Here is a 24,915-nt window from a genome sequence, read left to right on the forward strand (position 1 = left end):
AAACTTGTTATGTATCATAATCATTAAAAGATTTATCTTTGTGCCCCCTTCAGAATAGAATAGCTGTGTTGGGAGTTCATGGATAGGGTGCTTCTAGATCACAAAATTACAGTAAATGATAGATCTTTTAGTTTCGAGAAGTAGAGCCACATTGGGTGCTTCTAGATCACAAAATATCTGATATTTTGGAAGAATTGTAGGACATGGATATAATTATCTTTAGCTTTCATCATTAGGAATACAATCTTTCTTTGGATTAAACTCTGTTGGTCAACAACTTCATTGCTAAACGACATTTTATAAGACTCATTCCTCTGCTCAATTTCAAAATTTACATAATTTATGTTTTGCTGTAGCTGTAGTCTAATGGATTGCAAGTCTCCTAAGTTTGTTGTTCTTCGATCTGCAAGCTTAAAAAGTGATTGACCACTGTCTTATAAGCTCTAACCTGGTATAAACACAATCAAGATTCAAGAAGATTAATAGGTTACAATTTATGTTACATGTTTTTTTTCAAGTTGTGCTGCAGAAAGTAGAAGAAGGTTTTGAACATCAGGAAGTTTTTTTGCCACATGTACCTGCTCCAGAGATGGTGAGTGCATTATTTAGCTATCTAACATGGATTAAACTAAATACTTAAATTAAGTTGTCAATTGCAGCTACTAAATATAGAAGAGCTAAGAGAGAGGCGTCTTGCAGATCCTCATCTTTCCATGTAACAAATGAACTTCTCTTTCATTGATATGGATGTATAACACTAGCTTCCTGTTTTACAAATGTAAATGCTCATTTTTCTATAAAATCTGAAGAAAATAAAATTTTATTTGTCTTAATTAGTTTTGAGAAGTAGAGCCACATAACTTATACTTGTAGTTTACAGAAACAAATATAAGTTTGTTTTGTGGATTTCTGCTATATCTAGTGTCATTTGAATGCTCTTGAAGTGAACTACTTATACTTGTTGGTAACTTAAATTATCAAATTCATCTTAATATGAAAACAAATCAAATAAATGTAAATCCTTTATTTGGGTACATGAATAGAATGACCTTATGGGTTCCTAGAAGATAGACATCGAGTAATATATTTTCTATATCATAAGAAATTTATACATATAAAAATTGAGCTGCCACATCTAACAGGATATTGGTAAAATTCGAGATATAGAATACACTCATCATACGTTTGCTATCTTGTGTCGACCGGTGGTGTTGGTCTATTAGGATCCCTTTATTTTCTAAGATTTTGAATAATGTTTTATTGAGTTTATTTAGTTTAGTAAGAGCCGGATAGAGGTTTATTTAATATTTATTTATTATTAAGAGTCCAAGTCCTGGTGGACTTTGGGTGGAACTCTATAAATAGGGATGTAACTGTTTCTTTTTGGCAGGAAATGAAATATTATTTAGACTTTTGACAAACCCTAGGAGGCAGATCCCATCGAAGTGATCAAGGAGGCCGATCCCCTCGAAGTGATCATCCACTTTTTTTCTTTTTTCTACGATAAAACCCTAGAGTCTTATCATTTGGTATTAGAGCAGCGATCCTCGGCGTTCTCGCTGTAGTTATCATCATAAAAAAAAGAAAAAATAAATTCTGCAATCACATCCTTCTCGAGAGAGAAAGAAGCTTGGCCAGCGAAACAGAGTCCACTGCTCGCTAGCCAGCGATCACAACCGTCGCTGTTTTCCGGCCAACGGACCTCCCTCCTCGTCGATCCCAGCCCTCGGCGACCCTTGGTGACGATGCTTCTCGTCGCGCCACCACCGCTACCTCTCGACCTCGGGCAACAACTTCCTCGCGACGACTGAAATAGGGCAACTCACTGATTGCCCTTGTTCCTAGCCACGCCACCACTGATTCCCCTTCTCCATCGGCATTCACAACACCGCCGCCTCCCCCCTTGCTCTGCAACTTCTACCGCAGCCGTCGGTCGTCACCACCTCAGCCTTAACCTCGGTCGCTTCAACGCTGCCTCCCCCTTGCTCTGTATCCTCTGCCGCAACTGTCTATTACCATCACCACAGCCTCAACCCCGGTTGCTCGGTGATCGCTCCCTTGGGTCACAACAGCTGCAGCCACACCGACGTTCTAGCCCCCAACGCTCTCATCCCATGTAGCGATCGAAATAGGGTAGCGACTCTTCCTCCTCGTCGCAACCACAGCACCGCCCTCAGCGTTCGCTTCCTCGACAGCTTCACGTCGACAACGCTGATGCCCTTGACCAGACATCAGAAACAAGAACTGGGGATTACAGATTTGTAGTCTTACGTAATAGCTACCGATAACTCAGTGAAAGCACAAATTGAAGCATTGGAAACCAGAATTGAGAATCAGCTACAAGAAACCCTTCACGATTTCAAAAAGAGCTTATTGGAGAGCTTTAGCAAGTTTTAGTAAGATAGGAGCTCAAGTTCTGCATTGAATAGATCTGGAGATATAGGAAAAGGGCCCCAAGATTATGACACAAGCTACCCACGTATTAAGGTAGAATTTCCAAGATGGGAAGATGGGGATTCGACCAGTTGGATCTCTAGGGTAGAAATTTTTTTTCGTTTTCACAGGACCCCAGAAGAATCCAAGGTAGAAATAGCCTCAATCCAACTAGATGGTGATGCAATCCAGCGGTATGATTGGTACGAAACTTACCACGGAGTTCCCCCATGGGAGCAGTTCAAGAGAGGGTTTTTTGTTTGCTTTGGACCATCTGAATACGAGAATGTTGATGGATAGCTCGTCAAAATTTGTCAGACTTCCACAGTGTTAGAATATTAGAGCAGATTTGAACGATTGTCAAATCAAGCCAGAGATTGGTCCGAACGATAACTGGTGGGTATATTTATCGAAGGACTTAATCCAGAGATTCGGTGTGAAGTCAAAGCTCTCCAACCCTGCACTATGACAGCCGCAATATCATTTGCACGTTTACATGAGGAAAAAATCAGTAGGGAAAATCGTCAAAATAGAAGTGACAACAAACAGATGATCAGTAAGCCACTCGCCCTATCTATTCTCAATCAGAATCCTAACACCCGAAGGCTAACCCGAGAAGAACTCAAGGAAAGATCAGCGAAGGGTTTGTGCTGGCACTGTGATAAAAAGTGAAGTAGGGAGCACCGATGTAAACAAAGGCAACTTCTGATGATTGAACCAATTGGGGAGGATCCAGAAGCTAACAATGTGGACTCCGATCATGAAGGTATGGATTCTAATGAACAAGGTTCGTCATACCGTATCATATCGGCGTTTCGACCCGGGCTCAGTATGATACGGAACCGGTGTACTGGGCGGTACATCAGGGCGTACCGAGCGGTACACCTTGGTGTACCGAATAATTATATATATATTTTTTCATACTGTAGCAGTGCTACAGTATAATACTATAGCACTGTAGCGGTATCGGGCGGTCCGCGTACCGGTAACCTGTCGGATCGATACATACTGCCCGGTACGGGCGGTACGCTTCGGTATGGCAGACCTTGCTAATGAAGATATTGGACCTATCATACATATAGTGCATAAATTAGCCAGCTACTCTAACCCGTAAACTATGAAAGTTAGAGGAACCTTGGAACATCAGCATGTTACAGTTTTGATTGATACTGGTAGCACTAACAATTTTATGGACAGTAAGGTTGCTGACCGATTGGCCTACCACATTGAAGGCCGTAACAAATTCGAAGTAAAGGTCGTCGATGGACGAATTTTAACTTATGATAGCAAATGTTCAAAAATAAAGTTGATTATATAGGGCCGATAGTTGCTTGTGGACTTCTTTTTGCTACCCTTCGAAGACTTCGAAGTGGTGCTTGGAATTGAATGACTATCAACTCTGGGTGATGTTTTGTGGAATTTTTCTAAACTAATCATGAAGTTTTTTATTAATGGAAAGCAAGTGATCATAAAAGGAAGACGTGGAAGTAAGGTCACAATTGCCACTAGCCATTGGATGGAGAGGGTTTTTCAGAAGACTGCAATGACTACTACATCGACAGGCCGACCTATTGCTTACACTATCAAGAAGTGGAGACTGCACTTGATCAATGGGTTGTGATGCGTCGCAGATACCCTGTGACTGAAGTGCTTAAAGAGAAACTCCCCGAGTTTGATGCTGCTCAGCCTTGAGGACAAGACTGATTTGAATGGGAAGGAATTGTTAGGATCCCTTTATTTTTTTAGCTTTTGAATAATGTTTTGTTGAGTTTATTTAGTTTAGTAAGTGTCGGATAGAGGTTTATTTAATATTTATTTATTATTAAGAGTCCAAGTCCTGGTAGACTCTGGGTGGAACTCTATAAATAAGGATGTAACTGTTCTTTTTCGGCAGGAAATGAAATATTATTCAGTCTTTTGACAAACTCTAGGAGGCAGATCCTCTCGAAGTTATCAAGGAGGCCGATCCCCTCGAAGTGATCATCCCTTTGCTCCTCTTTCTTCCACGATAAAACCCTAGGGTCTTATCATGGTCTTGGCTCGGAGTGGTACATACCGATCAGTAGATGTGGTCAAGGTGTTTGATGCATATCCATGATGCTTTTCTCGGTAGTTTGTACAAGAAAGAAAGCACTAATGTCGGCCCTATTTTGATTTTTGTTTATGCAATGTAAAAATCGAAAACGTTTCTAGTTGCTCGGCGTTACACAAATAGGAAAATAGCCAAAACCACTCTATTCTCATGTGCCATGTGTTGATTTTTTGCTAACAGTCTTGTGGTGTAAAATAAAGACTTTTAGTATTAGAACCTCGTGGGTGGCATCGGACCGGATAGAGCCTCGGTTACATATATGAGATATAGTGCAACGTCTTTAATATGCCCAATTTTTGTTAGATAAAATTGCTACTTGAACATTGGACCTATACCTACCTTTGGAAACCCTTTTTGTGCGATCATTTAGGTTATTTTCAAGAGCCTTTTGTGTCAAATATTGCTTGCAATCTTGGTTATCTTACTTTTTTCGTGTGCAACAATGATATATTACCCCCACGTTCACCTTTCTAACCTTTTCTTCTTTATGCAGGTCCTTTGTGGACTACACAAGGTTAAGGTCTAGGATCTTTGGGGACAAATATCACTCTGGTGTCGAATGCTATAGGCAATCCTAGCTAAGGATGTGACAAGGACAAGGTGGTATTAGAGTAGGTCAAGGAAATATTGAATTGCTATGGCGTGGCAACATGGCAAACTAGCAACCTTTACAAGAGGGGCAAACAATAATGCCCACGGAGTAAGCTCTCTCACATAGAAGAGGCACATCCTGAGCGACAGGCTAAATGACATAGAAGCATGGAAGGAAAAGTGGCCTAGTTGGAGTAACAGCTTGACATTGTCAATTGAAAGTTGATGGATCTCTGTAGAAGCAAGGAACGGTTTGTGGTGGTAGAGTCCATGCAAGAAGAATCATGACTTGAACAGTTGGAGATCCAAGTTCAAAGGTTGATGGATAAACATTAGATGGTCCATGTAATACTTACAAGAGAAGCCAGGGAATTGATGACTTATGTGTTAGTACTCTTGCATGCAATGCATGCGAGCAGATGAATGTTTTATGGCCATCTCTCATCAAGAGTGAAGGCTCTTGAACCATAGAGCTAGAGGGTGCTCGAAATGCCAAAGAGTTGGAAATCTTTCTATTTGATATGGACCAGTAATTTAGAGTGATCCAACCCAAAATGAAAGATACTAAGGTGTCATTAACAATGATGTGTATCTCATCAGTGATGCAAATCTGTGATGGCGCACAAGTTGGGAAGAAATGCAACAAGGTCGTTTTAACATCAACACTTGGGATATCGTTTTAATATCGACACTTCGGATGCCTTGAAGAGGGAATTATAAACTTAGTTCATGCTAGAGAATATAGAGTTCATTGCATAGCGGTAGTTGCGACAACTTTGCCAGACCTTTATAATTTGATATTATGTGAAGTAGTTTTTTTCAATGATGTCAGATAGTCAAGATATGTCAAAGATAGACACTATTCTACTTCCTCGACGGTTTGAAACCATGGGCTCAGCAGAAGTTATATCATTGGTATGTTTGCAAGCTAGTAGGTGTAATCGCTGAGGTGGAACGACTCGGATATTTCTGTAAAGATGATAAAGAAAAAGAACTCATTGGAGAAGGGATCCATGAAATCTTCTAGATGGAAGGACTCAATGAAGAAAAGTGCTCCAATGGGACATGGATCCAGAAAGAACATCCTGAAATTTGACAAATATCTTTTGTGCAATGAAAAATATCCAATGATGGAATGACCGTAACGAAAAGAGGTGCTCAATGCCCTTACAAATTCTTTCCAGCCAAAGTAGAAGGGTAGGGTGAAGGTGAAATCTTCTAGCTTGAGTAGCTCGCATTCGAGTAATGATGACTCGTTGGGAAGGCTTCATATGGGAGCTATGCTTTTGCTGACCACATTACAAAGTGAAGTCTCGGAGAAGCTTGAGCAAAGGCCAGAAAAGGAAATTGACTCTTTAAGCAAAGTAAAAAAAAAGAAGACTTGACTCTTCAAGCTCAAGTTTGTTGGAGTCGAGCAATGATAAAGGATTGCCACAATAATTTTGCATTAGGGTGATGCAATTGCTGAATATGTTGTGAGGTCAAGGGGGTGTAGTCAAAGGCAACAACGAGTGAGGCAAAGGAACATGACAACTTGTTGATATTCATGGTCATCAAATTGAATAGAGAGGTGACGTGCATTGGTGGATAAAGGAACCATATACAACTTTATAGAAAATCTAGAGGCAAAGCGACTTGGATTCAAGTTGGCTAGGAGTTCAAGCCTCTTGTAGGTAGTTAATGTGGCATTAGATCCTGTTGCCATTTTAACTGAGGGAGTTGACATCTAGATTGAAGATTGAAATCGGAGCATCAATTGCATGGTGCTTTCCGTGGACGATTTCGAAGTCATTCTTGGGGTAGAATTTTTGTTGTATATGAAAGTAATACCTATGCCGTTTTGTTTCTAAACTCTTTTTGATGGTCGTTAACTCTACCAACCCAACTCTAGAATAAAATTCTTAAAATTTTGTAGCCATAAGTGAACTATGGAAAGCATGCCATAAACTTGGCTTATATAGTGATGTAGTAATGATGGACTATTTTGCACTCCATGAAATTTCTCCTTTAGCTAAAAGGAATAAATAGCCAAGCGTTGACTTTTTGATATGTAACAAGAGGAAGAGAGAAGGAAAGGGTGAGAAAAAGAAGTAAGATATGAGAGAACAAAAGAGAATTATCTCTTTTTCAATAGATAATTAAGAGTTAATTGCTCAAAATATAAAAGTTTGATAAGGTTTCAAAAATTAGAATGCTCTATCAATCTTTTTGCCTTCCCCTTTTATAGATCCCTTGTACATTGAATGTCCTTAACCACATAATTAATAAGTTGCAATTTACTAAAAGTCAAGCACAAATTACAACATATATTAAATTCATGGTGCTTTATACTTAGTGGCATGGTTCGCATTACTAGTTCGTACCGATGTACCAACCAGCTATTAGTACGGTACGTACTAAGCTGTACCGAGTTGTATTGAGCGTACCTTTGTACGCGCAGTACACTGGAGTGTACCTATGTATTGCCCGTACTGGTCTTCTGTTTGACTGGTACATCCAGCCCGTATCGAGCGATACGCTTCAGTACGTCAAACCTTGCTTAGTGGTTTTGAGTTTTAATGGTTATCACAAGATACAAAACATTTTCTTGAAATTTGATAGGTTTAGGATTGAAATTTATTGTCTTGAAATTTAGGATCATTTAATGCTTACCATGCACTACATCCTTCCTGGGTGAGAAAGAACTCATCCACAAGTTGTTATTATTGTTATGATAAATTGATAGACTTAGATGTTAAATGAGGAGTGAATGCGAATGTTAGGAGGGAGTTCATTCTTGTAATCATTGTTATTAATTTTCTTGAGAACTCGGCAAGGACCAATTTTCTTCTCTTTGAGTTTATTGTAAGTTTCTGTTGAAAAATGTTCCTTTTTCAAAAGGACCCAAACAAGATCTTCTTCAAAGATCTTAACATGACGATGCTTGTTGGCCTTTTCTTTGTAAACTTGGTTACTAGCTTCAAGCTCATTTGTTACTTATTCATAAATTTTTGTCATGGTAACAGCAAAATCCTCTCATTTATTACTTGACAAGGTGATTCAAGTTTTATATTAAGGTCTAGATAATGAGATGAAATATGATCAGTGATTTAAAAAGGCGCTCGGGCGCTCGGGCGAGGCGAGGCAAGGCCCGAGCGCCTCGCTAAACTTTTAGGCGGCGCGCTTCAAAGAGGCGCCGCCTGGGCGCTCGCCCGAGCCCAGGCGCTGGGCGCTTCGGGCGAGCGCTTGGGTTAAACCAGGCGACTGAACCAGGATTTTAGATCTGGTTCGGTCTCCGGTGGTTAGTTGGTTCAATCGAACCAACTAAAACCGATATCAATTGTCGCTGCCCAAACTTAACCCTGCTCGTTGCCGCTGTCGCTCCCGCGCCCGCTGCTCGTCGCTGTCGTTGCTCGCAACCGCTACCGTTGCTCGCCGCTCCTGCTCCCGCTGCCGCTACTCGCCGTTGCCGCTGCCGCTGTTGTCGATCGCCACTCCCGCTCCCGCTGCTGCTACCGCTGCCTCCTTACACTCCCGCTGCCGCTGCCTCCTTACACTCCCGCTGTCGCTGCCTCCTTACACTCTCGCTCTCGCTATCATTGCCTCCTTACTCTCCCGCTACCGCTGCCTCCTTACACTCTCGCTCCGGCTCCCGCTACCGTTGCTGTTGTCGCTTTCTCTTTTCTTAGTCAACAGTCAGCACCCCCTTACACTCTTTCTTCTTCTCCTTCTGTATACTGTTAACAGTATACAACAGTATACTGTTAATATTGTTAGGTTTATTTGAAATTATTAATTTTCAATACTGTTAATAGATTAATAATATATTATTTTGATTTTAATATTATTAATTTTTATTTATTTGAAATTATTGTTAGGTTTTAAGATAAATGGCAAGTGTACAGAGCAACTCAATAGAGTCTCCAATGGCACAAAAAAAAAATCCTACATGGAAGTATAATTATCTGAAGGATCCGAAAGATCCTAATGCAATGACTTGCATATTCTGCGATAAGACTACTAGAGGTGGTATTTTTCGTGCAAAACAACATATAGTAGGAAATTTTAAGAATGCAGCAGCTTGCAAAAAAGTGTCCACCTGAGGTAAAAGAAGAGTTGCTGAGTTATATGAATGAAAATAAGACATAAAAGAATGAATCTTATGGGACTTTACCATAAGACAATGTTGAACATCTCAGGGATGAAGAAGAAGATTATTCTGTGAGTATTAACCCAAGTGAGAAAAAAGTATACGATAAAAAGGGAAAAGAAGTTATGAGTACTAAGAAGGGTAAAAAAGGACCGATGGATTTATATATGTTTCAATGATCCCAGAAACAACAAGGGCAAGCAGGAGGCTCAAAATTTAGACAAACAAATATAAGTGATGTTTGTGATAAAGAAATAAGAGGAAGAACAATTCAGCACATTGCTTGCTTCTTCTATCAGGCTGGTCTTCCCCTTAGTACAACTCGTTTAGACAGTTTTAAGGATATGATTGAAGCTATTGGAAGATATGGTTCAGGATTAAAACGTCAAAGTTATTATGAGATACGAGTTCTATTGTTGCAAAAAGAGTTGAATTATACAAATGACTTACTAAAGGGTCATAAAGAATCTTGGGCAACACATGGTTGCTCTACTATGTTAGATGTTTAGACTAACAGGAGGCGCAGGAGTATAATTAATTTTATGATTTATTGATATTTAGGGACTGTATTTGTGAAGTCAATAGATGCTTCATCTTTTATAAAATCTGGAGACAAGATATATGATTTACTTGACAATTTCGTGGAAGAAATTGGAGAATAAAATGTCGTTCAAATCATAACCGACGATGGAAGCAACTCTGTATTAGCTGGTAATATTCATCTTTTGAATTTGTTAATTATTTTATCTTCAATTAAATGTGTTAAACTCTTAAGTCTTATCATTTTTATTATCATTTGTCTTAGGTAAATTGCTTGAAACAAAAAGACAACACTTATATTGGATTTCATGTGCAGCACATTGTATTGATTTAATGTTGGAGGATATTGGAAAGATCTTAGACATCAAGAAAACCTTAGAAAGGGTAATTTTTGTTGTTGGATTTCTTTATAATCATATTGGGGCTTTGGATATGATGAGAGAATTTACAGGGAACAAAGAATTAGTGAGATATGGTATCACCCGATTTACTACTTCATTCTTGACATTACAGAGTGTGCATCGTCAAAAACATAATCTGAGAAACATGTTTACCTTCGAGAAATGGGTGACAAGCAAATGGGCAAAAGAAGGCACTAATATGTATTTATTTTCAAACTATGGGTGTTTGCTTTATTATTAGATTCTTTCCTTACCGCTGCTTTTCGTACTCTCCTTTCTGAACCGACAACGAATTAAACTAGAGCAACCACAAAAAAAGGCAAGAGGGCTGTTGATATCATCTTAATGCCATCATTTTGGAATCATGTAGTTTATAAATTAAAGGTAATGGGCCCTCTTATTTGAGTCCTTCGGTTGGTGGATAATGAAAATAAGCCTACAATGGGATATATTTATGAGACTATGGATAGAGCAAAGGAGACGATTAAAAGGTCTTTTAATGAAAATGAAAAAAAATATGACAAAATTTTTACAATCATTGACGAAAGATGAAATTGTCAACTTTATCGTCCCTTATATGCAGTAGGTTATTATTTGAACACTGAATTCTTTTATAAGATTAAATCTGTTGGGTTTGATTAGAAGTTTTGGATGGGTTATTTCAGTGCATTGCAAGATTAGTTCCCAGCCTTGAGGTTCAAGAGAAGATTATTCATGAATTATCTTTATATAAAAATGTTGAAGGTCTTTTTGGAATTCCAATGGCCGTTCGATCCAGGACAACTACGTCTCAAAGTATTAATAATTTGATATAATTAATTTTATATATATTATGTTACTATGTTATTGCTAATAACATAAATTTTGTAGCTGAATGGTGGAGTCTATTTGGAAATTCCATCCCGAACTTACAGTAATTTGCTATCAAAGTACTTAGTTTAACATGTAGTGCTTCGGATTGTGAGCGAAACCGGAGTGTCTTTGAGCATGTAAGGATCACTAAATATTTTTGTTTTAATTAATTTATTTATTTAGATAGATGTATTAATATATTTTTAAATTATATGACATTACAGATTCACTCAAAGAGAAGAAATCGGTTGGAACATCAACGATTGCATGATCTTGTTTACATAAAGTATAATAAAGCTTTGAAGGCTCGTCATGATTTACAAAATAGAATTGATCCAATCTCATTGCAAGATATTGATGATTCAAATGAGTGTTTGGTCGGAGAAATATGTGCTAACTTGTAAAATGCCGAAGACGAGCTTGTATTTGAAGACGATAGATAGGCATGGGGAGATGTGGCAATAGCTTCAGGTGCTGGAGAATTACAAACATATACAAGACAGATGACAAAGAGAAAAATGAGTGTAAAAGCATCAAGCTCGGCTCCTACTATTGTTGAAGGCATAGAGAATGAAGCATATTTAGATGTAGGAGTCGAAGGACAAGAGGGAGAGGACGAATTCGATAAAGATGATTTGTATGAAAATGACGATAATATTGATTATGATGAATGACTTTGATGTAAAATTTTATTGTTTTGAATTTTGAAACTTTTTCTTAATATGACATTATGATTTTGTATCTTAGATTTTCTTAATTTAATAGTATATTTTTATTTAAAATTTTAAATAATTATATTTATTAATTATATTATATATTTTTATATTTTAGCGCCTCGTTTCGCTCGGGCGAGCGCCTAGCGCTTCGGGCGTTTTTGGACCTTAGCATCTTTTGGCGCCTAGCACTTTTTAAATCACTGAATATGACTATAAATAATCTCAAATGGACTCTTGCTAATAGAACGATTAAGCACCGAGTTATAAGCAAATTCAGCTCGAGGTAACATGAAATCCCATTGTTTTAATCTTTTTGTAGTAAAGCATCGGAGTAGTTTACCCAAGGATCTATTAATAACCTCAGTTTGTCCATCTATTTAAGGTTGATAAACACTACTATATAATAGGTTGATGCTAAATTTCTTCCAGAAACTCCTCCAAAAACAACTAAGAAATTTAGTATCTCTATCTGTTATGATAGATTTAGGAATTCCATGAGTGTTACCACCTCATTGAAATAAAGGTTAGCAATATAAGAAGCATCAATGGTCTTTTTGCAAGGAATAAAATGTGTTATTTTGGAAAACCAATCAACAACAAGAAAGATAGAATCTGTACCTCTTAGAGATCATGAAATTCATACTATCTTCCTAGGGATCATTAAAAATTGGTAAAGAAGAATATGCACCAAGATTTTAAGTTTGCCTTTGTGAAGTTTGGCATATTATTCATCTTTCACATAATGTGGAACATCTCAGTAGATTGTTGTAAAAATTCTTTCGCTTTGATGAGGACTATTTTGTCTCTCCCAAAATGTCCTTATAATCCGCCAGAGTATAGTTCTTGGATAATATGTCCTCTTAGAGAATATTTAGGAATACAAAGCTGAGTTCTAAGAAAGAAAAAATTATCTTTGATAACATAATCTTTATGATGACTCTTTGTGCTTAACTTCCATGTTTCTCCAAAATCTTCATCGTTAGAGTAAGTATTTCTTATGGCATTAAATCCTTCTAGTTGGGCACACATAGTATTAAGAAGTGCTAATCATTGACTTAGTGCATCTACTACTTTTTATATATTGCATTCTTATGCTTCAAGACAAAAGTATACTCATTGTAGAAATGCCACCCATCTTACATGTTGCCTATTTTGATTTGCTTAAGAATTCATATGTTTAAGAGCTTCATGATCAAAATCTAAGATAAATTCTCTTTGGATTAAATAAGTAAGATCTCCAATGTCGTAGTGCTTGAATAATACTATAAAATTCAATATCATAAGTTGAATAGTTCTCTTTTGTATTGTTAAGCATTTCACTAAAGAATGCAAGTGGATGTCTTTCGTGGCTAAGTGCCCCACCAATACCCACATGAGAGGGATCACAATCACCTTCAAATATTTTAGAAAATTCTGGTAATGCAAGAACGGGAGCAATGGATAATTTTACCTTTAATAGTTTAAAACTGTTGTTTGCCTCAAATGTTCATTGAAGCACTCCTTTTTTATGCAATCAGTTATTGGATCTGCAATAGTGCTGAAATTCTGAATAAATCGACAATAAAAGGATACCATTCCATGAAAACTTTGAACATCTTGTAAGGATGTTGGTGTTAGCCAAGTCGAAATAGCTTTAATCTTCTCAAAATCCACTTGGATACTTGTAGGGGTTAAGATGAATCCTAGAATAGCTAGGCTAAAGGTCATGAAGGAGCACTTCTTATGATTTATATATAACTTCTTTGACTTCAAGGTTGATAGGATAGTTCTCAAATGTTCAATATGATCATATTTATTGCGACTATAAATTAGAATATCATCAAAGGAAGTAACAACAAACTTCCTAATATAAGGATGAAAAATTTAATTCATTACCCGTATAAAGGTACTCTGAGCATTGGAAAGTCCAAATGACATAACTAGCCATTCATATGTTAAATTTCTTGACTCTTAAAAGTAATTTTTCATTCATCTCTTGGTTTAATATAAATTTGGTGATAATTGCTTCGAAGATCAATTTTGGAGAAAATTTGAGCATTGCTAAGCATGGTTTGCAATACCGTATCGTATTGCTTGGTATGGGTGATACATACCGGTTCAATAGAGGACTAGTATGGGCGATACATCAGTGCACCTTAGTATGTGTCGATATGCTTGGTACAACTCGGTACGTACCGTACCGACAACTGATCGATACATTGGTACGGTACAGTATTCAGAACCTTGCCGCTAAGCATATCAAACATATCCTCCACACGTGGAATAGGAAATCTGTACTTGATGGTAATCCAGTTAATAGCTTGACTATCTACACACATCTACGAAGTCCCATCCTTCTTTGGAGTCAATAGAGCTGGAATGGCGATAAGCTCAAACTTTCCCAAATATAAGAAGATCCATGACTTGTCTCAACTTTTCATGTTATTTTGGACTCATCTGATAGTGAGATTTATTTGGCAAGATTGCTCTTGGAATTAGAGCGATCCAATATTGAATGTCTCGAAGAGGAGGCAGGTTGCTAGAAGTTCTTTAGAGCTAATGTCTTTGAATGCCCCTAAAATAGCTTCTACTTTATGAGGAATTTCTATAGGCTACATGCATTCTTTAGCAACTAACATAAATACAACTCCACTTTATTCATTTCCTTTTGTAAACTTATTAAAAGGAAGTTATTTCCCAGCCTTTAGGTTAAAGGTTTGGGAGCAAACTCCTCTTTTTATGGCAAAAGCGCAATTCTAACTCCATTTAATTTGGATAGCACACCTATCAAATTGCCATGGTCTTCCCAAGAGTATATTGTTGACATCTATTGGTACTACATCACACCACGCATCATTTTTATAATTTTTTCCCATCGAAAAAGAAACTAGGCATCAATTAGTAACTTGTATGTCATTGCTTTTCTTGAGCCATGTAATCCGATATGGTTTAGGATGTGGTTTTGTCTTTAGTTTGAGCTTGTCAACCATATATTGAGACATAATGTTTTCGTAATTGCCACCGTCAATAACAAGAGAACACCCCTTGCCTTGAGACTTGTAGCATCTCTTGAAAATATTATTTCGTAACCATTCTCCATTAGAATCATCTCTTGCAGTAGCAAGTACTCTATGGATTACCCAGCGCTCACCTTCTTTTGATGTAATTTCTTTAGAAGCCTCGTTGGGGTCTTTAGTATATTTTGGTTTTCTTAGATCTTCAAGTTCATTAGCATCTACTTCTGTGACAAAGTTGACTCATATATCAGCTTACTTATTAAGACACTCATTCATGTAGTGTCCTACTTGTTTGCATTTGAAGCAAGTAAGAAGGTGATTGATGCGCTTAGATTGTCCTCCACAACCGGTAGGAGTTGCTTGGATGCATTTTTCATAATTCTGCTAGCTTTTGATTTACTAGCACTATAATGAGTAGAGTCAGCTTTAGAAGAGGAATGCAAAGGCATGTTGGAATACCTCTTTGCTCCACTTATAGCAAGTTTTGCTTCAACTTTTAGACTATCAACATATCTTAGAATAAGTTCTTTTGTCTCTTGAGAGTTATTTTAGGCTATCAACTTGTAGAATTCTTCAGTGTAATCGATGACGGTTTTGCTACCTTGGTGAAGATTGTTAAATTATGAAAAGAGAGTTTGAACATAATTAGATAAAAGAAAATTCTCATGAGTCGAGATTTCATCTTCTCCAAAATGAAATCTTCATCTTCCAATTTTGAAGGCATATCTCTTGCACTACCATATTAAAGCATAACTTCAAAGTTTTATAGCAATTTATTTTACTTTTCAATCTTCAGGTATCTTCTTGTACTTGAAGAATTTCTCAATGGCATTAAGCCAATCAAGAAACTCTTCAGGTTGAAGTCAACCATAAAACTCTAGCAAGTCAATCTTGATATTGTCATTTGTATGAAAAAAACCTCTTCATAGATGAGCCTCCTACATCTTCTTTGGAGGTAAAAGGATTCATGTCTTTGAATCCATCAGTTGTATAACCATAGCTTGAGTCTCTAGAGCCATGGGTTTCTTGATGCCTGAGGCACATGATAAGCTCTTCAACTTGTCTCCTTAATGCTTCAATTTTTGCATCCCTTTCATCTCTATCTAGTTGCATCATCCTTTCACCATGTTGCCCTTTGCCCCTTCTAGTTGCCATAAGACAAAAATACTCCAAGAGTGCATGGTTCTAATACTAAATGATATGTAACAAAAGGAAGAAAGGAGAGAGCGAGAAAATAAAGTGAGATATGGGAGAACAAAAGAGAACTCTCTTTTTCAAGAGATAACTAAGAGCTAATAATTCAAAATATAAAATTTTGATAAGGTTTCGAAAACTAGAATGCCCCACCAATCTTCCTCCCCTCCCCTTTTATAGATCCCTTGTACAATAAATCCCATTAGCCACATAATTAATAAGTTACAATTTACTAACATTCAAACACAAATTCTAAGACATTAAATTCATGGTGTTTTCTACTTGGTGGTTTTGAGTTTTAATAGTTACCACAAGATACGAACCATCTTCTTGAAATTTGATAGGTATGGGATTGGAATTTATTGTCTTGGAATTTGGGAGCATCAATGCCCACCATGCACTGCATCACTTTCTTATATTGATATATCTAATAAAATCTAAACATAAATCCAATCACTTCTAAATCATTGGATCTCTGATAAGGAAGCATGTAGTCTTTTGTTTCTCAAAAGTATTTGTAACTTTTTGTAGCTTTTCAATGATGTAATCCAAAATCTCTTTGATATGTGCTCAATATTCTGATAGTGAAACTTATGTCTGGCATGGTGCAAGTTTGGGCATATATTAATCTTCCCACTATAGATGCATAAAAAAATATTTTTATTTGCTTTTGTTCCAATTCATTCTTTGGATATTGCATAAAGCTAAATTTTATCACCTTTTTAAATTGGAAGTACACCTGCTGAACAATTTTCTATCTTAAGCCTCTGTAAAACTTAATATAACATATGCTTTCTGAGACAACCCTAATAATTTGTCACTTCGGTAGTATACTGTTAACATTATATTAACAGTATACGATAGTATACTGTTAATAGTATATTAACAGTATACTACTAACCGTATACTAGTAACAGTATTTTTATTTATTAGATAATAATATATTATTTTAATTTTAACACTGTTAATTTTTATTTATTTAAAATTATTGTTAGGTTTCGCAATAAATGGCAAGTGTACAGAGTAACTCAATAGATTCTCCAATAACATAAAAAAGAGATCTTGCATGGAAATATAATTATGCAAAGGATCCGAAAGATCCTAATGTAGTGACTTGCATGCTCTGTGATAAGACTACTAGAGGTGGTATTTTTCGTACAAAACAATATCTAGTAGGAAATTTTAAGAATGCAGCAGCTTATAAAAAGTGTCCACCTGAGGTAAAAGAAGAGTTGCTAAGTTATATGAATGAATTGAAGATGCAAAAGAATAAATCTTATAGGAATTTACCAGAAGATAATGTTAAACATCTTAGGGATAAAGAAGAAGATTATTTTATGAGTATTAACCCAAGTGGGAAAAAAGTATATGATAAAAAAGGAAAAGAAGTTATAAGTACTAAGAAGGGTAAAAAAAGGCATATGGATTTGTATATGTTTCAAGGATCACAGAAGCAACAAGGGCAAGTAGGAGGCTCTAAATTTAGATAAACAAATATAAGTGATGTTTGTGATAAAGAAATATGAGGAAGAACAATTTAGCACATTGCTCGCTTCTTCTATCAGGCTGGTCTTCCCCGTATTACAATTCGTTTAAACAGTTTTAAGAAAATGATTGAAGCTATTGGAAGATATGGTGCGAGATTAAAACCTCTAAGTTATTATGAGATGTAAGTTCTATTATTGCAAAAAGAGTTGAATTTTACAAATAACTTACTAAAGGGTCATAAAGAATCATGGGTAACACATGGTTGCTTTATTATGTCAGATGCTTGGACTGACAGAAGACGCAGAAGTATAATTAATTTTATAGTTAAATGTTCTATAAGGACTATGCTTGTGAAGTCAATAGATGTTTCATCTTTTGTAAAATCTGGAGACAAGATATATGATTTACTTGACAAATTCGTGGAAGAAATTAGAGAACAAAATGTCATTCAAATCATAACCGATAATGGAAGCAACTATGTATTAGCTAGTAATATTTATCTTTTGATTTTTTTAATTTTTTTATTATTTTATCTTCAGTTAAATATGTCAAACTCTTAAGTCTTATCATTTTTGTTATCCTTCGTCTCAGGTAAATTGCTTGAAACAAAAAGACATCACTTATATTAGACTCCATGTACAACATATTATATTGATTTAATGTTGGAGGATATTGGAAAGATCTCAAACATTAAGAAAACCTTAGAAAGGGCAATTTTTGTTGTTGGATTTCTTTATAATCATATTTGAACTTTGAATATGATGAGAGAATTTACAAGCAACAAAGAATTAGTGTGATATGGTGTCACTTGATTTGTTACTTCATTCTTTATACTTTAGAGCGTGCATCGTCAAAAACATAATATGAGAAACATATTTACTTCTGAGAAATGAGTGACAAACAAATTGGCAAAAGAAGCAAAAGGAAAGAAAGCTACTGATATCATCTTAATGCTATCCTTGTGGAATCATGTAGCTTATATATTAAAGATAATAGGCCCTCTTGTTCGAGTCCTTCGATTGGTGGATAATGAAAATAAGCTTATAATTGGATATATTTATGAGGTTATGGATAGAGTAAATAAGACGATTAAAAGGTCTTTTAATGAAAATGAAGAAAAATATGAGAAAATTTTTATAATCATTGACGAAAGATGGAATTGTTAACTTCATTGTCCCTTACATGTAGCAGGATATTATTTGAACTCTGAATTCTTTTATAACATAAATTTTGTAGCTGAATGGTGGAGTCTTTTTAGAAATTCCATCCCGAACTTACAGCAATTTGCTATCAAAGTACTTAATTTGACATGTAGTGCTTTGGGTTATGAGCGAAACTGGAGTATTTTTGAGTATGTAAGGATCACCAAATATTTTTGTTTCAATTAATTAATTTATTTAGATAGATGTATTAATATATTTTTAAATTATATGACATGACAGATTCACTCAAAGAGAAGAAATCGGTTAGAACGTCAACAATTACTCGATCTTGTTTACATAAAGTATAATCAAGCTTTGAAGGCTCATCATGATTTGCAAAATAGAATTGATCCAATTACATTACAAGATATTGATGATTCAAATGAGTGGTTTGTGAGAGAAATGGGTGTCAACTTGCAAGATGTCGAAAACGAGCTTGTATTTGAAGATGATAGATTGACATGGGGAGATGTGACAAGAGCTTCAGATGCTGGAGAATTATAAAAATATATAAGATAGATGACAAAGAATAAAATGAGTGCAAAACCATCAAGCTCGACTCTTGCTATTATTGAAGACAGAGAATGAAACATATTTTGATGAAGAGGAAGGACAAGAGGAAGAGGACGAATTCAATGAAGATGATTTGAGTGAAAATAATGATAATATTGATTATGATGAATGACTTTGATGTAAAATTTTATTGTTTTGAATTTTAAAACTTTTTGTTAATGTGACATTGTGATTTTGTACCTTAGATTTTCTTAATTTAATATAATATTTTTATTTAAATAATTATATTTATTAATTATATTATATATTTTTATATTTTAGTGCCTCGTTTCGCTCAGGTAAGCTCATAGCGCCTCAAGCGTTTTTGGACCTAACGCTTATTAAATCACTGTTTGAGATACTCTACTACAAATTTTATGAATTACTCGGCACTATCAATTTTTAGAAAAGTAGACTTGATGTTACTTGCAACTATAGTTCATTTAAATAAACGTCAATCTTTCCCAAATAACAGTGGGCATCTAGGACATCTATGAAATTTGCACCAATAAGAGAAGTTTATTCTATTAAACAAAGAAACAGAGGAAGCATGCGAATGAAGGGATACAAGAAGAAATACCATAAAATACTGATAAAATGCCTTCTCATTAATGCTTTGACTATAAACATAATCACATAAATAAAATTCGGACTTGTAACTACACTGTAAATGCATATTAAAGTTTTTTGGGGAAAACTAAGATATATGCCTTTTTTTATCTCACTTTATTTGATAATTGAATATGAGCAAACTATATATATTTATTATCTTTGGACATACAAAACAATTTAGTAGAATATGTCAATTATCACATTTATGTTCGTTAGCTGTTAGAATAATTAATCAACCTTTGGGCGATCCCAAAATTTCCTATTAACTATGAACTTCAATATACCCATTACAAAGTTTACCAAGGCATTTTCATTCATAAGCATGAACTAGAACAAAGTTTATTTGCATACAAAGTTTATGCCAGAAGTTTTTACTAGAACATGTGATTATTGTATTATCTGTTTGTTCCTTGATTTAGAATGCCATTTATTGTGTTTACTGGTGGTTATTATATGATAATTTGTCATTTGATGAACAACTTTTATCTAACAGGGAGTACCGAAACAAAATTGCCAAGAAGAAATTCATCCCATGGCCCATAGAAATAAGGTTTTGTGAAGATTACCACTTCTCAGAACAATCTCCACCAAGGTAACATTCACTTATGCTCATTCTTATTTGTTCTTTGTTGCTTCCGAGAATTTGTGGATAAATAAAATTTTGATTTACCGGTTAGGTTTAGGTATTGGCTTAAAGTGAAAGGCAAACTTACAGATGACCCAGCATTGCATAGGTAAGTTATAGAAGATGCATCTTGAAAACACAGTTCGAAAACACTGTCATTTTTAAGTTATAAAAGATTGCATCTCGAAAACACAGTCATCTGGAAGAAATTCACCTTCATCCTGCGAATTGATAGTTTTTATAGCTGGACCACATGTTTTGGTCATGCATTGCTTTGATTTCGATTGTGTTTTTAAAAAATAACTTTGAAGTTTCTCATCCATTCTTTGTTTATTCAATACCTTGTACTTTTGTCTATAGAAGTACACAAGTCATCCTGTTTATTTTAGATGTGTTGAACTGTTGCCAAAGAGACCACAAGGCACTCCATATCTTGTGCAAAGTACTCCAAGGGTGATTGTCATTTAGTTGCTCAGTATTCTTGCAATATTTTTCTTTGATTTTTACTGTTGACACTTTTTTCTCTTCTATTTGTGGTTTTCTGTGTATTAGTTATTAATTTTTAAAACTTTTATATTAATCATCCAAACTTTTAGTATTGTATATCAGTTCTTGACATCTCAAATGTTGGACAAAATCTGCCCCATCATATTTTACCCCTCATATTGCACATCAATCATGTTGGGACGTGATATGCCAACTCATCTGGCTAGACATGTCACAATGATTTCATGGAGGATGAAAGTACAGATTGTAATTGTGCAATGACCAACTATTATGTAGACTGGGCAATTTCATTCATTCAGTATTGGGCACGAGTGTTGGACAATAATCATAGCTCCCATGGCCTGACTTCACCCACCATTAAATCAACCATTTTACTAATTTTCCGTCCTTGTCTCATCTTTTCAGACTGAAGCTCCCATTGCTTGTTTCATGAGGTTTTCTGTATTTTTTTTCTTTAAATCATAGTTTGATGTACCACTCAATATGGTGCAAAACAGATGGGATGTACCAATACATGGACTTCCACATTTTGGATGGTACACTTTTAGGTGCGATGTACTGGTACGCGGACTTGCACATTTTGGATGGTACATTGTTAGGGGATTGTACCAAGCAGTATGCCTCTTGTATCGCCTAATACAGTCGAAGCTCAATCATTAGCGAACCGGTCCATGATGGTCAAATTTTGATCCAACTCCTCTTGTGTCAAGCCAGGTCTCAACAGATTGTTGGGCCCTATTTTGGCCCTTTAAATGTTCCTCCCTCCCCACTCTTTCACTCATCCTCACTCTCTCTTTCTCACACTCTCACTTGCTTAATCTTCCTAATCAGTTAGTGGAAATCAACTTCTTGATTTAGATGAAACAGGGATTAGAACTTGGGATCCGGTGGAATTTCTCTCTAGTTGAAGGCATTTAGCTTCTATGTTTTATTTATTATTTCATATAATTAGAGGCATATGCATATTTAGGATGCTTACGTGTGATTAACATGATTCTTTTACATTTTGGCCCAATATGGTCCATTCTCTAACAATTAGGCCCAAATTGGGGGTATTCAAACCTAACAATAGCTTCCTTATAGTTGTTTGATTATGAATATATTGGTTGATTATAGGTTTTCTCTTGTATTTAATGTGGTTGAAGTCTAATTAGATAATTGTTGGTGGAAACAATCTTTGAGCCGTGACGTCGGGGCCGACGCGGCTCGGTTCGGGTCTGGATGATGGGGGATCTTCCCGAGACGGCCTCCGAATCCGTCGAGGTGGTCTGATACGGTGGTCGGGACGGGGTCGTTGTTTCCTCCGGGTAGGAACTCCTCGCCTTCCCGTCCGGTGGGGACCTTCTGCTTCGCACCTGCACAAAGGTCGGGTTGGGGTGCTCGGCCCAACCCCTCCGACAATCAAGTCAGATAATAGTGGTTAGAGAATCTTTTCCTTCTTTTTTCCTCCAGTTCTCGATGAACGAGAGGGTATTTATAGGGAAGCTTACTGCTTCCTGAGCTGCCCGCTTGTAGGGGGCAGGCTGGTAGCGTCTGACACTGGTGTTGTGTGGCGTGAAGGATTGAGCTTGAGCAGGGTGTTAATGTGCCTCGGTCGGTGCTCCGGTCTGCATTGACCAGGTGCTGCGAGGCGTTATTTGGGACAGCTGACGTCACGCGAGTCTTATCGTAGTGATTACCCTCATCATATTCCCCCCCCGAAAGAAGCCATGCGTCGGTTGTTGTACTAGGAGTCCGATGCATGGCTTCAGCTTTGAGAAACTGTCCCTGTCGGGTGTTAATCGGTCCGTTGCCGGGGGTGCGGGGGTCGTGGAGTTTCAGGGTTACGTGCGCAGCGGGGACCTTGGGTAGTGTGCGACTGAGGAGCACAACCCAGTCGATCAGGCCGAGCAGAGCTTGCGGTCTTGAGCGACACGTAACTGAGGGCATGACTCAAGTGGATGGGCCGCGTAGAGGCGGTGGTCTCGAGCAGCATGTAGCCGAGGAGTACGATTCAGGCGGGCAGGCCGCGCAGAGGTTGTGGTCTCGGGCAGCATGGAGCCGAGGAGCACGACTCAGGCGGGCAGGCCGTGTAGAGGTTGTGGTCTCGGGCAGCATGGAGCCGAGGAGCACGTCTCAAGCGAGCGGGCCGCGCAGAGGCGGTTGTCTCGGGCAGCATGGAACCGAGGAGCACGACTCAGGTGGGCGGGACACGTAGAGGCGGTGGTCTCGGGTAGCATGGAGCCGAGGAGCACGACTCAGGCGGGCGGGCCGCGCAGAGGCGATGGTCTCGGGCGGTCGGCAGCCGAGTAGCTACTTGCGTTGTTGTCCCTTCATACCAACTTGTCCGTGGTGGGGGACTGAGAACCCCCTTCCTTGTGAGTTCTTGGGGGCTAGCTCTTTGCGTCGCAACATGCTTTCAGGCATCGAGATTAAGGCGCTAGGGCTCTGCTGTTTGTTTGGCTTGCCCCTGAGTTGCCGCGTTAGGCCTTCATTTATGGCGGGACGTCCTTTGGCCTCGCTGACGCGACGTGGCGGGCAGGCGAGCACGTGAGTGGGCTGTCGCCCACTTTTGGGAGGCGAAGGGACGCTGGTTTCGGCGGGATCTCTCCTTTAAATAGGGTGCGTCCAGCTTCGTTCCCATCTCTCGCTGCTGAGTCATCTTCTTCGGATCTCGCCGTCCCCTTTCCAGTCGTTCTCCTCGCCTCTAGCGTCGCCTCTCTTCTTCAAGTAGCCCCTTCCTGTTTCCCGTTAAGGTCAGTGAGGATGACCTCCTCTTCTTCATCCTCCAATAGAGCTAGTGAGAGACCCCTTCCGCCGTCCCCCGTCCAGTCCTCCAATGGGGAAGTGACGCGGGCCCTTGAGGCCTTAATGTGGCCGCACGACCTCGACTCCACCGTGAGCGGGTCATCGCTGAGGAGACTCCGGGAACGCTATAGTATCCCGAAGGATTATATCCTCAGCGCTCCCGAATCGGGGCAGTGGGCCTACGACCCGATTTTGAAGGGTTTTGCGCTAACCCTAGACACCCTGGAGGCAGGTCTGCGCCTTCCCCTTCACCCCCTCATTGTCTCTTGCATCTCTCTATGGCGAATCTCGCCATCCCAGGTGGCGCCGAACTCTTGGCGCTACCTAGTGGCGTTCCTGGGGGAATGCCACTACGCCAAAATCACCCCCACCCTGGGGGTTACTTCTTGTCAGCCCGAGCGGGTTTTCGAGTCGGGGGGGCCCCTTCCAGTAAGAAAGGATGGAAGGGGAGGTTTTTTTATGTCAGTTGTGCGAGAGATTGGGGTTTCGGGGTCCGGTGGTCCGTGAGGGTGATCGATAATACCGCCCCGAGCCTGAGCGACGAAGAGCATCAGGATCTGGGGAGGCTCAGGGAGGTTCTCCCTAGCTCCCAGGCCATCCGGAACATGACCGAGCGGTGGCTGGTGGAGGCGGGTCTCAGTCCGACGCCTCGGGGTATGTTAATAGTGCCCGGTCCGAGTATTCCGTGGCTTGCCCTTAGTCCTAACTCTTGTCCGACTTCTTGCAGAAATGGTGAACCTTCGATCCCTTCTAGGCGGCCGGGCGTCGTCGGCTTCTTCTCCACGCCCATCGGCCGACCCAAAGCCCGGCTCGAAGGATGCCCCGTTGGAGATTGAGGCCGGGCGTCCTCGGAAGAAGGCAAAAATCACTGCCTCCAAGGGAGCCGAGGCGGCCTCGGGACGGGTGGACCGAGCAGAGGCGGGCCCTCTTCGAGGCGTGGCAGGACCCAATCGGGAGGCGATAGGGAAGGACCCGCGCCCTCCCTTCGTGCACGACCTGTGTCGACTACCCGCGGGCGACGACGAGCCATTTCTGTCGCGGGTGGTGGGCGAGATCCCGACGGGGGAGGCAAGCGACCCCTTGGTCGCCCGCTGGGGGGGCCTGTCCTGGGGGGATAGAGTGTCGGCCGGAGGAGATTCCTCCGTCGCATTCCTCCGGGGTGCGCTTCATCCCGACATGGCTCGGGACATATATACCT

The 24,915-nt window shown here is 38.6% G+C and overlaps 1 protein-coding gene across 7 annotated transcripts in view; it reads left to right on the forward strand.

Annotated features, from left to right (window-relative positions):
* LOC135584639 (acyl-CoA hydrolase 2-like) overlaps positions 1–24,915 on the forward strand; it is a 92,394-nt gene that overhangs the window by 44,509 nt on the left and 22,970 nt on the right. For 2 of the 7 annotated variants that reach the window (XM_065083467.1, XM_065083465.1), the window contains 4 exons: positions 530–592; positions 660–715; positions 20,292–20,390; positions 20,476–20,532. In XM_065083467.1, the coding sequence (XP_064939539.1) occupies positions 530–592; positions 660–715; positions 20,292–20,390; positions 20,476–20,532 (275 nt within the window). The remainder of the gene's footprint in view (positions 1–529; positions 593–659; positions 716–20,291; positions 20,391–20,475; positions 20,533–24,915) is intronic. The other 5 variants (XM_009387740.3, XM_065083466.1, XM_065083469.1 and 2 more) reach the window with 5 other exon arrangements.

This window comes from Musa acuminata, chromosome BXJ1-9 (assembly GCF_036884655.1).
Source record: "Musa acuminata AAA Group cultivar baxijiao chromosome BXJ1-9, Cavendish_Baxijiao_AAA, whole genome shotgun sequence".
Classification (NCBI taxonomy): Eukaryota; Viridiplantae; Streptophyta; class Magnoliopsida; order Zingiberales; family Musaceae; genus Musa; species Musa acuminata.